Below are 14,757 nucleotides of genomic sequence, written 5' to 3'. Positions count from 1 at the left end.
AAGCACCTTTAACTTACAAGAAGTTAAACAAATTGTTAAAAAAGGCACAGGAACTGTCTGATTTTGCAATGGAGATTGACCCAAATGAAGAAAGAAGAGGACACTTTATGAAAGGCATTGAAAAACTCTGCGCTCCTTACCGCGAAACTTTTAAAGAGTTGCGTCAGTCATTGTCCCAAGCAAAAATTACTAGCGTTTTAAAAAAATAATTATATCATGTACCTACTTATTAAACAGTAATAAAAATCCTTTCCATTAACATTTGTTTCATTTTTCCCTTTTAATTACACTAATATTTAGGTTAGTTTAAATTATACATACATACTTTCTTAATTTGAATTATACTTAACACATTTTTTTCCATAGAAAGTTAACTTTGCGGAATGCGATTTTGCCGTGCGCGCAATGTATTAATGATGTAACCCCCACGTTCGGCAAGGGTTTGCTGTATATATATATATTTTATGTATACACACATGCACACACTGCATGGAAGTCAACAGACACCCACCATGGGCAAGGTGCATCATGCCATGTAATGAGTCATATGTTTGTAGTCAATATAAATTGGAGGAATATAATGCTCCTAACAGTGTTTAGCAAATTGTTGGCAAATGGGCCATCCCAGGTCAGCATTCAGTGATACCACACTGAGATGGAAGAGCAGGGAGTCGATTGCAAGTGCTACCCACAGTGGATGACCCACTACACTCATTAAATGTGACCATAGGGTGCTACAAAGGATAATATGTAAAATCCACCATTCACAAGCCGACACGTTGATGCAGAGTTTCAGGCATTAACTGGAACTCAAATTGCACAAAAACTTCAGAACAAAGACTCACAATATGAGTCTCCATAGTATGACTGCAATATGCAAGCTACACATTAACCAAACCAGCATGAAGCATCATCTTCATTGGTGCAAAGAGTGTGTACAGTGGGATGTGGAAGCTTGGAAAAACTGTGTTATGGAATGACGAATCATGCTACACCCTCTGCCAAGCAGATGGATGGATGTGGGTGTGGAACTATTGCTTGATTTAGCAGCACTAACTCTGAGATTCAGCTCTGAACATGAATTAATCTGTTTACAGGTTCTAAGTATAGTTTTATATCTCTTTCATATGCCTCACATCCATAATTTGGCAGATGCGAAAAAGATCATGGCTGCAGGGTGGTTAAAATATATTTGTGCTGACCAATAAAATATTCATTCCAGTTAAAAATCTTGAAAGGTTGAATAAATGAATGAGAAAGTACATGAGGCAGTTGCATCCATCCATATATTGCGCTTTTTTTTGTAACAAGATTCAAGCACTTAAAAAAAATGAAAAAGAAATACTGAAATTAATTAGGTTAGTAATGAAAAATTAATCTACATAATGGTAAGCAAGCAGATTAATTGAAAATCAGTTTATTGAAATCCTAATATTAGCATAGCCAAATGTTCATAATTTATTTTCTTTTGATTTAAAAGTGACAAGTAAACCTTTTGTCACAGTTGCAGTATTGTAATAATGAGAGATGTTCCTAATCACTTGTATAGTGTCTTTACTTCATTTAGGTTCTTCAACCCCCCCCCCCCCCACACACACACACCTCTTTTTTTATTCTAAAGATTGAGGCTTTCAATACTGAAATGGCTTACATGATTTATTGTCCATTTCAAGACATAGCACTAAAGAGTTGGTACTGAACCTTTGCACATTTCAAATCCTATTCTAACATGAATAGCAGTTAAAAATAAATAAGTTAGCAGAGTATTTTGTTACCTAAGATTCATTGGTGTATATTCCTGTTTATACAGTTGTGCTGTATTTTTTAAATTATTAAAAATGAAAATCTTTTTCATTTTTAATCTGTCAATTTTAATTCAAATGCAGAGTTAGCTATTATGTACTAATAAATCTTCTGCATTTAGATTTGAAACTTAGAATAGCAAATTCTTATCTGTGTTATTATACATCATTTATAGAAACAAAAAAAAAATTCATTTTAGATTGGAGACTTTGGTAAAGAATGTGCAGGCAGATGGAATACTATGAATGAAGAAGAAAAAGAACCATTCCTAGATGCAGCAGCTCGAGACAGAGAGCGCTATAGGCAGGAGGTTAGTTTTACAGTACACTATTGCTTATACTGTTGTGTATATAATACACAATATCACAGTGGTTGAAAAGAGTGGTTGAAAAAAGTGAAAACAAGGTTGTTAAGTTTATTGAAATATCAGTACCAGGAAATAGTCGGATTGACGACAAAGAAAATGAAAAAATTACAAAATATCGCGATTTGCAAATCGAAGTTGAACGAATCTGACAAAAGAAAACGAAAGTTGTTCCCATAAAAATAGGTGCTTTAGGCACCATCCCTAAAACATTGAAAAAACATCTAGAAGCACTCGAGTTAGATGGATTAAAAATTGGGCAGCTGCAGAAAGCCGCTTTGTTCAGCACAGCTTTCATTTTCAGAAAGTATTTCCACAACTCATAGGGCCTTAGGTAGGGCTCGAATTAGTGGAATATAACCAGCCTTTTCTTAAGACTGAGGAAGCAAATCCAGCTTTGATGAATATTATTTATATATACAGGGTGTTCGGGATAAATTTGACATATTTATAATTAATTATATTTTTCCGTAAGTTACATGTATTAACACACACTTCTCTTCATTTAAAAGTTTGGACCCTTCTTCATTCATATACAAGATGTCAGAAAGGATGGATAGCTGGAACCCACCTGAATCATGGAAGAGAATAACTTGTATCATGATGATTCGTGCCCGCCATCAAAATAAGGATATTACGACTGCTGCCCAATGCTCCCTGAATACAGTAAAAACAATCAGGCATGAACTAGAGACTTGCAATGGTGACTACGAGGATGTAGCAAGAAGAAAGATCCCTAGCAGACGATCTGATTGCGTTCGTACAGCAGAATTCCTCGCAAATCTGCAGGAAGAGGTGTTGAAGAACCCTGGCATTGGAATTCGGGCTTTGTTCGTGGAGTTGCTAACTGTAGTCAAGCCCTGGATAACAAGGGTAGCCAATGGTAAGCCGTATGTATGGCAGCAGGATTCGGCCCCTTGCCACACCTCTGGGAAAAGTCAAAAATGGTTGTCTGAAAATTTCTACGACTTCACCAGTCCAAATGTTTGGCCTCCAAACTCCCCAGACCTTAACCCCATGGATTATTTTGTATGGGGCGCAGTTGAAAAAGACACCAATCGCACTTCCAGTAATACAAAAGCCCAGTTAATGGATAAAATTAAAACAGTTTTTGCGGCCCTTCCCAGGGAGACTGTAGCATCAGCTTGTTCGAGGCTCCGAAGCAGAATTGAAGCTGTGATCGATGCTAATGGTGGTTATTTTGAGTAAATCTTGTTGATAGTATTGTAATTAACTCTGCCTGTAATGTTTTTTTGTCAATTCATTAAATTTAATAGATACAAAGAAGATTTTCTTTTTCCTTACGAAACTGTCAAATTTATCCCGAACACCCTGTATATATACACACACACACACACAGGTATCCCTTGCTTAGCGCGGATTTGATTATCGCGGCGAAATTAATTGCGGCAATTCCTTGATTAACACGCCTTTAACCCTGAGGAGCTCACAGCTGATCTGACAGATACATGCAAAATGTTTAATATAAATAGTCTTACACAATTCATTGTATAGCTTATAGGTCATGAGCAGCTGTGCATTCACATGTTACAAGTTATATTCCACACTGTTTTTTGCTGTCAGTTTGGTTTAACACATGTTATGTAAAGGTTTGTGATATTTGACAGTAAACTGTAACTGAGAGGTACCGTGACCTCCAATGTCAGTATAGTATGGTTTAGTTTTTTTTTTTTTTTTTTTTTTATTCTTTGTTCAATAATTTTTAGATTGTAACTGAAAATAAATAAACCATCATGTATTACAATAGAGAGCCAAAGACTTATTTATCATACATGTCCTCTAGGAGATGTGCTTTACGTTTATGGAAAATACTAAGGAAAGTGATCTGGAACTTACTCCACCTTTACTACAAGTTGCCCATAAGGTTATTTATGCTTGCATCTGCCGAAACTTTTAGTTTCTATATATTCGGCACGAAATTCTAGTAGTTTCTCTATTCGACTTTGAAATAATGTTGGATTCAATATTTACTTAATTTGTACCATCATGTATTATATTTGCAGTGTTTTTTTCTTTATGTTTTATTGCTTATTTGCCAAAGTATAGAGAGTCATTTTGCTTGTTATCGTAGAATTTATGCCAATAAGAAAAAAAACTAAAACTGCTCAAACGACTCTTGATAATTTCTTTTGATAAAAAAATTACAGAAATAATGTAGGTACAAGCATTTATTAAACATTTACTTTGCATTCATTTTTTATCTTTCCTAAAAGAGTACCACATAAAATGAATTATTAATACAGTAATCAATCATGGATGAATTGTAATTTTTACCATTGATTATTAAAATTGATTAACGCGATTTTGATATAAGCGGTACATGAAGGATTAATTAACAGCGTTAATCGAGGGATACCTGTATATATATATTTGCAATTTATTTGATATTATTATTATTATTTCCCCCCTCCATACTGCCTTCTCCACAGTGAATCTATAGAATGGGTACATTATAGTTATTTACATATAAATATACCCCCCCCCCCCCTTTCACTCCAGACATTATCTTCATCTTTAGAAATCAAATAATTGCTATTTCAAATTTGGCATGAAAATTAGCAGTAAAAAGGTGAAGTATGAACATAGATAAGAAGACATCAACTGCCTTCTCCACGGTGAATCTATAGAATGGGTACATTACAGCTATTTACATATAATTTTCATTCAGATAGCAAGTTAAACATGTTAATAGATAACAGAACATGTAAGCCCTATCTACTCAAAATCATCCGTTATACAAATTTTCACAAGCAGATTCATCTGAATTTGCGGTTATAATCTTTAGATATATTATTCATCCTTAGGTTTTTGAAAATAGTGTATATCCACTGGAATGTGATAATCTATATGAGAAGTTATTGATGGTTTTAAAATTATATCGATTTTTTTGGAGTGCATCTTTAAAATATTTCTTTTTTTCTTTTGTTGTTATTATTACTGTGAAGACCTTGTGTGTTCGAGAGCTTTGATGTACCCATTCTGTAGAATGGGTACATTACAGCTATTTACGTATAATTTTCATGCAGATAGCAAGTTAAACATGTTAATAGATAACAGAACATGTTTTTGGCATCAACCCTTGTTGATGCCAAAAACAAGGCATCATCCAGCTTTGTTTTTGGCTGGATGATGCCACATAGCATATGGATATCTTCCTGTGTTGAGTGTTTTTATTTTCTTTCTTTCTTTTTTCCTTTTCTCTCCCCTCCTCTCCTCCTATAGACTTCAAATGAAAGATTGCCTTGATTTTCTACTGAGGTGAGAACATCTAGGAAATGGAAATGATCTGCCTTTTCAACTTCTAACATTAGTTGGATTTTGTGGTTTAAGTTGTTGTGGAATTATGTAAAATTGTGGAGGATTTCTTTAGAGCTTGACCAAATAATGAAAACTTCATCAGTTCACCTACGTTGGTCTTGGTTTAGTATGGTACATATTGATGGCTGTTTATTTAAATGATTCCATGTCCATATTCACCAAATGTGATGAAATGGATTCAATCTTGACTAGAGCTCCTATCTGTTCATAATAGAGGTCTTTAGCCTGAAGAAAGTATTTTCTCAGCAATGTTTGAACAATTTGAGTGTTTGGTGGAAAAATTTCTTTTAAGATTAGTATGATGTCTTCTGAAATATTGGTAAATAGGCTTGTGACATCCAAACTTGCCCATGATGTCTCAAATCAAGTTTGATGTCTTTTATTTTGTTTATAATGTCTTGGGAGTTTTTTTTTTTTATATATACAATAATGTTTTTTTACATGTGGAGACAGAAGAGTAGATAAATATTTACAAAAGTAATTTGTGGGTGAATGCCTGGCATCAATGATAAGCCTTAATGGAATACCTAAAATTTACAAAGACTGTGTGCATTGTCTGTTTTACTCTGATTTCAGCTTCACTTTGCTACAGATTTTACAACTTCTTGAGCGCATGTGCTTGAGAGTGTTATAAAACGTGTATATGAATAGATTTCGCATCCCTATCATAAACTTTAAAGGTTTATTCTACATCAGAACTAATGAAATGGCTCCACTAAACATGGGTCCAACATTTTGAAAATCTCACATTTACAAGATACAGCCTTTTATAGTTGCAGCACAAAACATGGACAACATGCAAAGCAGATAAACACAACTTAGTGTATCACATGATTGTAGATATAAAATTCTGATTGTACACAACCAGAATTTTGTGTACGTTTGGCGTTGTGCTCAGGCATTAAGGTTCACCCTTAGTAACTGGATTCGCTATTTATAGCAGTGTTTTTAAGTTATACATTATTGTTTTGCAGTGGAGAGAGAGAGTTCACATTTACTGAATTGGCTGATATGCATTTCTATTATGGTTGTGCCAACAGAAATGCACATGAAGCATGTCAGCTATATCAAAATACTTTCCCTGCTTGTTGAATTTTGCTCTCAAACATTCACTTGTCTACATTCTGCACCATGAATTGAAGTGGAAACAGAACCATAAGTATGCTGGAAAGTGAATTAAACATACTGTCTAGTGTTGCAGAATCTGTCCACTGACATGTGGAAGATTACACTGAAAAATATTATCTTCCAAGCAGTTGCTTTGAGGGCCCTTCATGTACCATTTCAGCACTTTCGAGCACTTTTATCAAACAGTCATCATTATCAGTTATGCCAAAACCACTTACAAAATTTTATTTTGTCAGTGGTTTCTGGCATTGCACATAGAGTTAACATTTTCTCTTGTGTGGTTTTCACAGATGAGGCAATGTTCTTTTGAGATGGTATTTTCTGTTATCACAATAACCAAACATGAGCCAATCAAAATCCACATCCATAACATAGGGGCAGGTATTTTTGGAATCAGATTAATAAAGTTATATTTATTTATGCTTATGGCTACATGAAACTGGTAAGTGAAAAGTACAATCACAATTTCCAGCAACAAATATAAAAGTTCATTACATAAAAGGCACAACCAGCTTTCTAAGTCTTTTTTTTTTTTAATAAATAAAGCAAAAATAACTTGTCATAATCAAGCCAGGGACAGTTATCATCCTACTGTAACAAGTATGACAAAGCTGCATGTTCTCACAACACTCCACAACATAAATGTAGCTGTATCCTAGGTTTAATTAGAGAGTAGTTGTGTCTTGTGTGAGAAAACTTGATCCATTAGAGGGGGCCCATTTCACATTACATCATCATCTTCTAACATGAGGAGGAGTTCTGTTGATACCATGACGAGGACTATGAGAATAACGTCTTCCTGGTGAGACGGGACTGTGATCTTCTGTTTATTCCATAACCACCACACCAACTACAGGTCAAGGTCCAGGCTGGAAAGCCAATTCAAGGCCTCATCCGTCACTTTGTGAATGTCCTGTAGGCCACCATCGTGAAATTGGCATCTTCGGCAGTCGTACGCAATATGAGTAATCGTCTGAGCCACAGGAGAACAATCACAATAAGGGTGATCTGACAGCCCCCCATTTATGCAGAAGGTAGCCACATCTGCCCTGCCTAGTTCTGATCCTGTTTATTGATGACCAAATCTTCCTAGGAAGATCAAAAACCAGGCTGCGGTGCACAGGGATCTTCTACCAGGAAGCCATTTGTTGGTAGATTGTTGGACCAGTGTTTTCTCCATATATCAGATATTGATGGCAGCACAGCTGAAGAGAGTTTGTCCATGGACCAGAGAGGCTTTCTAGATTTCAGACATAGAGTAGGTGGGTTTATGAGAGTCTGATGTAGGGGCAGGAGTGGGCTGCTCACTGCTTTATTAAATTCCTTAATTGAGGCTTGTCTTTTCCGTATGTGTGGTGGAGCAATGTTAGATAGAACAAGCAGCCAGGAGAGATGGGTGCTTCTCACTGTTCCACTAATTGTGCTCATGGTAGAATTTAGCTGGATGTCTATAATGTTAGTGTGTGTGTGTGCTTCTTTCCCAGACAGGGGCACAATATTCTGCTGCAGAGAATGTGAGGGCTAGTGCAGACAACCTTAGGACTTCTGCACCACAACCCCAGGTTGTTCCAGCAAGTCTTGAAATGATATTATTTCTGGTTTTAATTTTATTGGAGAGGTTGATGATGTGCCTTTTATAGGTTAGGCTTCTGTCCAGGCTCACCCCTAGGTATTTTGGGTGAGGCTCATGTTCTACCATTTTTTCCACAGAAAGAAAGGTTGAGTTGTCGATTCGCCTCTGCATTGTACAGGTGGAATACTGAGGACACTGTTTTCGTTTGATTTGGCTTCGAGTACCACTGCTTAAAGTACTCTTCCAGGGTGTTTGGGTCTGCATTCAAGGTTGGTAAAGGAGGTGGATTGATGTAAGATCGCTAGGTCATCGGCATACATATATTTGCTTGATCTGGTATGAGATAGATCATACACGTAGATGTTAAAAAGTATAGGGGATAACACAGAGCCCTGAGTAAGACCATTGTGAAGGAATCTTGGCCTGCTCTTTTTTCTGCCAATATGGACCCGGATCTTTCTGTTGGAGAGAATAGAATCAAAAAGTTGGAAAGTTTTTTTACACTTTATAATATTTCCTAGTTTTAGGAGGAGGGCCCCTGATCCAGACAGTGTCATAAGCAGATGTTAGGTCAATGAAAGTGGCTTCAGATTTAAGTTTCTTCTGGAAGCCTGCTTCAATTTCAGTTGTCAGGGCCAAGACCTGGTCACAGCAACTTCTTCCTGGCCTGAAGCCAACTTGTTCAGTCGGGAGTGCTCTTTCGATGAGTGGTGAAATTCTTTTAAGGAGAATTCTTTCAAAGAACTTAAAGGTGGTGCAAAGCAAGGAGATAGGTTGCAGGTTTTTCACATCATTTGGATCTTTCCCTGGTTTGGGCACAACAATTATTTTGGCTTCCCGCCACAGCTTTGGTAGTTTACCAGTCATGATGATTTCTGAGAAAAGGGCAGCCAGCTGTGTTTGGCCATGTTGACCAAGATGTTTTAGGAACTCAGGGAGTATACCATCCACTCCTGCAGCTTTACCATTTTTGGTAAGTTTTAAGGCTATTTGTACCTCTTCCCGAAATACTGGGTGTACGAGTTCAGAGCTCGGGTTCCATTTTCAGGATTTGTCTGGTGGAAGCTTGTACAGCAATTTTCCTGGTAGAGCTGGGATGAATCTTGAAGGTTTTCAATAAATGGTAGCCATTTGATCAGGAGTTATCTCTGTTGTTTTGTGTGTTGTTGGCTCTACTCCACCTAATTTTCTCAGAAGTGACCAGCTTCTCCGACTAGATGTGATGAAATCAAGTTCATTGATGGTTCAGATCCATCTTTTCTTTCTGTTTTTATCCAGGGTTGATATGAGCTCCTTAGCAATAGTTGGATCTTCAGTTTCCTCATATTTGGCTAGGAGTTCCTCACTTTCTCTACTCCAACATAGGATATATTGTTTTCTGTAGCCTCTAGGGATAGAGGCTTTTGCCGCAGATTTGAGTAGTTTAACAAATCTAGGATAGCAATTAGGAGTGGGTGGAATTGCTCTAATGGTTTGCTCGATTTGTTTCTGAAATGCAGTCCAGTTGGACCTGTAGAGATTCCATCTAACGATTGGTGTCCCGCTGATGACTGGGATTGATGTTCCTATCTCTATTAATGTAGGACGATGTTGACTATTAGGGAATCTGTTATGGATGGTTCTGGTTGATGGTAGAGGGTGGTCTTCGGAGTTTTTAGTGACTATGCACAGATTTGGGGTGTAGGTTCTGTTCCATCTGGCTGAGTAAAGAGTGCCATCCTGCTTGGCATGATAATTCAAATACAAGTTATACGTATCCATCCAGTTAGCTAGATTATTACCATCCTGGTTGTTAGAGAAATAGCCCCACATGGTGTGATGGGAATTGAAGTCACCAACGTAGATAGCAGGGTGAGGAGGAGGTCGGTCCATCTGATCATGCCAGGATTGCGATGGAGGTTTTTAGACATTGTATATGGTGATATTTTGAACTTTAATACCTATGGAGTATTTTGTATTAGGAACACTTTGGGTTATATCCTTGAGACCAGGCCGGATACAGGTTGCTAGGCCATGCTTGGGATGGCAGTTATAAGACACGAGAATGAGTCCTGGGATCTTTAGTTAATTAATCTAATAATAAAGTTATATGCTTTGCCATCTCTAAGCAGACTTAGTGAATCCTTGTATCCTGGCTTCTTGCATTGCAAAACCTGGTTGAAAACATCTTCCTTGATGTGTTCGATGACATTTATGCAATTAATGCGACAGAGCTTCACCACACTTCATATAGGAAGTCCAGGGGTATCTTGATCAAAGATTTTCTGAAAGATGATTTCATTGAGGTAAATCAGTTACAAGTTTGCCTTGATCTTCTTTCTCATCCATCAGACGATGGGTTGAGTCCTCATCATCTGGCGAGTAAGAAATCTTTGTCATTTGGCTCTATTTCTGTCATCTCATCTTGATCATCTCCCTCCAGTGATCCCATTCAAGACTATATCAGATGACATCATTCTCTGGAAGTGTTCAAACCATCGTTTAAGAGTTCATCATCATCATCATCAAATTCCTGCCATGTACCCTCAAGGGATGTACAGGATATGACAGTACTACATGAAAAAATTACATCATTACTAACTTCCTATCTACAATTTTCCTCCAAATCAGTCTGTTACTTGTCAAGACTCCAACATTATCAGATCTTATATTTCTATCGTCTAGGGCACTTTGTACCGTATCAATCCACCTATATCTTGGTCTTCCTCTGGGTCATTTTCCTGCCAGCCTGGCAGAGAACACTTGTTTTGCTAATCTTTCCTCGCCCATTCTGTTTAGGTGACCATACCACCTGAGATTAGCTCTGCTAACGCATTCCTGGATGCTGACAATATCAAGTTCTTTCCTAATACCCTCATTTTTAATATGATATTGCCATTGATGCCATCGTTCACACCTATAATCTTTCTCAGGACTCTCATATCTGTGGCCTCTAGTCTTTGGTCAAGTGTTTTACTTCTGACCCAGCTCTCAGATCCATAAGTTAAAACTGGTTTGAACACTGTCTTGTATACAGCTAATTTAGTGTTCCGACTAATTTCTCTCTTATTCCATATGAATTTATTCAATTGACTTCCTACCATACCAGCTTTGCTGATTCTGTTTTCTATTTCTATATTTAATTTACCATCTTCAGTAAAAATCGTGCCTAAGTAACTGAAATGTTTTACTTGTTCCACAGGTTCTCCATTCACAACACAGTTGACATTTTCAATGATTCTGCCTATTTTCATTGTCTTTGTCTTTTTATTGCTGACCTTCATACCATACTACAACAGCAATTGAATTTAGTCAGAGAATCTTGCAGACTTGTAGCGGATTTATTTAGAAGTATAGCATCATCCGCATAAAGCAAAGAGTTGACATTAACATCTCCAATTTTGATATCAGGTTTAATACCACTTTCCTTCATAATGTGATCCATATAGATAATGAATAACAGAGGGGATAATGTACATCCTTGTCTCACACCAGATTTAACATTAAACCATCTTCCTGTACTTCCTTCAATTCTAACTGCTGACTTACAACTCAAATAAAGACTAAGTATTGCTTGATATAATGCCCCATTGACACCATATAACCGCAGCTTATTGAATGGCTTCTCTCTTGGCACCTTGTCATATGCCTTTTCCAAATCGACAAAACTTAAATACAGATCTTTGTTATATTCTTCCCATGCTTTCTCGACTATTTGTCGTAAAGTGAAGATCTGATCCTGACAGCCTCTATTTGGCCGGAATCCAGCTTGTTCTTCACCAAGCTTTTCTTCCCCAATTCTTCCCGACCGTTTCTCAAGTATACTTGCATAGATCTTGCCAAGAACACTCAGTAGGGAAATACCTCTGTAATTCTCACATTCAGTTTTATTTTCCTTTTTATATATGGGTACTATGAGAGCTCTACTCCAATCATCGGGAATTTGTCCCTCTGTCCAGGCTTTCTGAACTATGCAGTGCAGCCACTGTAAGACTTTTATACCACCATACTTCAGCATTTCTGGTCAAATATCATCTACTCCTGCTGCCTTTCCACATTTCAAGCCTTTGATGGCTTTTTCTACTTCAAGTATGGATATGTATTCCTGACTGCATGCCTGGTCAGTGTTTTTTATCACTGTGCTGTCATCATTGCTTGTTTCACTTAGCAGTTTTTCAAAGTAATTACTCTATACTTCAAGGATATCTTTTTCTCCTGTTTTCATGTCACCTTTATCATCTCTAACTCCTTTTACAGCACTCTTTCCTCCATTCCTAAGCTTCTTCAACAACCTCCAGAATATTTTGCCGCCTTCTTGATATTTATTTTCTATATTCTTGCCAAAGTCCTCCCATGACTTTTGTTTAGCTAGTTTTACACACTGTTTAGCTTTCTTACATTTGTCTCTGTATTCTGTAAGAGTAAAAGCTGACTTATTTGCCAGGAACTTTTGATATGCTTTCTTCTTTTCCTTCACTGCCTCTTTAACTTCCTGTGTCCACCAGGGAGTTCTGATTTTTTTTATCCTTGCACACAACCTCACCACATGCCTATCTGGCAGAATCAGTCAATGTTTTCTTCAGAGTTTGCCACTGAATCTCCAAGGTTTGATTCCTGTTCTCAAACTCTTTCATTTTCTTTTCAATAATATTTCTGTATTTTAGTCTACAGTTCACATCTGAGAGCTGCTCAACTTTTATTCGCTTTAAAACTTTCTTACATGTTATTCTTTTCAATATGAAATCCAATTTTATCCTGCTCAAGACTAAATAGTGATCACTTCCAATTTCAAATCCTCTGTACACTCTGGTGTCCTGCACCAGGGAGAAAACATCACTATCAACAATAACATAGTCAATGAGACTTTTCTTATTCCTAGCCTCTTCTCTCCATGTGAATTTGTGCACATTTTTATGTTGGAACATGGTGTTAGTAATAACCAGTCCATGTCCTGAGCAGAAATCCAACAGATATTTGCCATTATTATTAGCTTTGCTCTTTTCTCCAAATTTTCCCAAAATATTTTTGTATGTCTCACATCATTTCCTACTCTGCTATTTAGATCCCCAACAAGGACCAACTTTTCCTTTTTCATTGTGTCAGTTGCTTTTTCTAACGCCTCAAAAAATTGCTCCACTTCTACCTTAGTAGAACCTTCTTTGGGACCATAGGCACAAATAAGTCTCATTGTCCAGTTCCCCATTCTCATATTTTCCCACATTACTCTATTTGAGACTGACTGCCATTCAAGAAGATTAGCCTCGTATTTTGTGTTGAATACTATGGCTATTCCTTCTTTTCTTTGATTGTCACTGCCTGAATATAACATTTTGTATTTATTGCTCAGAAAGATCTCACCAGTTTTGGTCTTTTTTGTTTCAGTCACCCCTATTATGTCGATCTGGTACTTATCTAATTCCTCAGTTAGCTCCATTTCTTTGCCATTCAGGCTTCTTACGTTGATAGTACCGATCTTTAACCCTGGTGATGTTGAGTTGGGGTTTGTTTTCAGATTTTTTCCAGTAGCAGACTTTTCGCTGTTCGCCCTGGTTCCCTGGCAAAAACAACGGGGGCCTTGTTTAACCGGGCGACGCCCCAGCCGGCATGAAATTTTGTCATGTTGTACCATCATTTTTTATTTTGGTTTAACCATTAAGAATACAATTTGGTCTGCTAAATCCCAAATTGCCAGCCCATCCTTGTTCGTTCAGTATTAAAGTAGATACCCAACAGGGTGCACCACGAGAAGGTGAGGATTGGACATTAGGTCAGAAGCCCTGGTCGGTTCTCCGCATTCCTTTAAAATCTATGTGGAGGTCTCCTCTCAGTTATACCGCTTTGACCCTTAAGCACCCCTGTTTAAGAGTTATATCTATGATATCTTTGCTATGGTTTATTTCCTGTTTGACTTGCCCATTTGTTTTGTGTTTGTAGATACAAAACCAGTGAGGCATATATTCTTATTAGTAATATTATTGTATGGGCACCTGCATGGAGTCTGAAGACTCATCATGGAAGACCCAAACTATCTACACAATCTATCATACCTCTTCTTGAATCTGTTAACAGATAAAGCATTCACAACCAACATTGCAACCCATTCCATTCATTCACCACTCTCCAAGCAAAAAATTTAGTCCTCGCACCTCTACTGACCACGCCTTATCCCCCCCCCCCTTTTTTTTTTTTATCAACCAACTTCTGCAATCCATACACCCTCACTATCCTCATAGGATACATTCCACAGACCACTCACCATCTTGGTCGCTCACCAATGAATCCTTTCCACCACTTCCTCATCCCCAAGAAACCTAGGAGACCAGACCTGAGCAGAGTAATCCAGATGTGGACGTATCAAACCTTTATAAAGAGGAATAGCAACTTCCTTATCTCCACTTATTAGTGTGTTCTTCAATAGCTAAGTAATCTAAGAGCTACTTAGCATTATTCCTTATAAACTTCAACTCTCTCTGTCTACCACTGCTTCTCTTACAGAATTGGCAAGAAATAAGTAGGGCTGAAATGAGAAAAATGCAGGTGGTCCAAGGTAAAAATTGAAATAATGTGAACA

The 14,757-nt window shown here is 37.3% G+C and overlaps 1 protein-coding gene across 1 annotated transcript in view; it reads left to right on the top strand.

The window, feature by feature from the left end:
* The window catches only part of LOC150100722 (uncharacterized), a 189,671-nt gene that overhangs the window by 109,151 nt on the left and 65,763 nt on the right, over window positions 1–14,757 (top strand). Inside the window, exon 4 of the mRNA XM_090401870.1 lies at window positions 2,003–2,113. Within this exon, the coding sequence (XP_090257996.1) occupies window positions 2,003–2,113 (111 nt within the window). The remainder of the gene's footprint in view (window positions 1–2,002; window positions 2,114–14,757) is intronic.

This window comes from Typopeltis vanoorti, chromosome 12 (genome assembly GCF_054136105.1).
Source record: "Typopeltis vanoorti isolate ZY-2024b chromosome 12, IOZ_Tvanoo_1.0, whole genome shotgun sequence".
In the NCBI taxonomy this organism is placed as follows: Eukaryota; Metazoa; Arthropoda; class Arachnida; order Uropygi; family Thelyphonidae; genus Typopeltis; species Typopeltis vanoorti.
The sequence above is the reverse complement of the archived record's forward strand: the minus strand, read 5'-3'. Positions and strand labels throughout refer to the sequence as shown.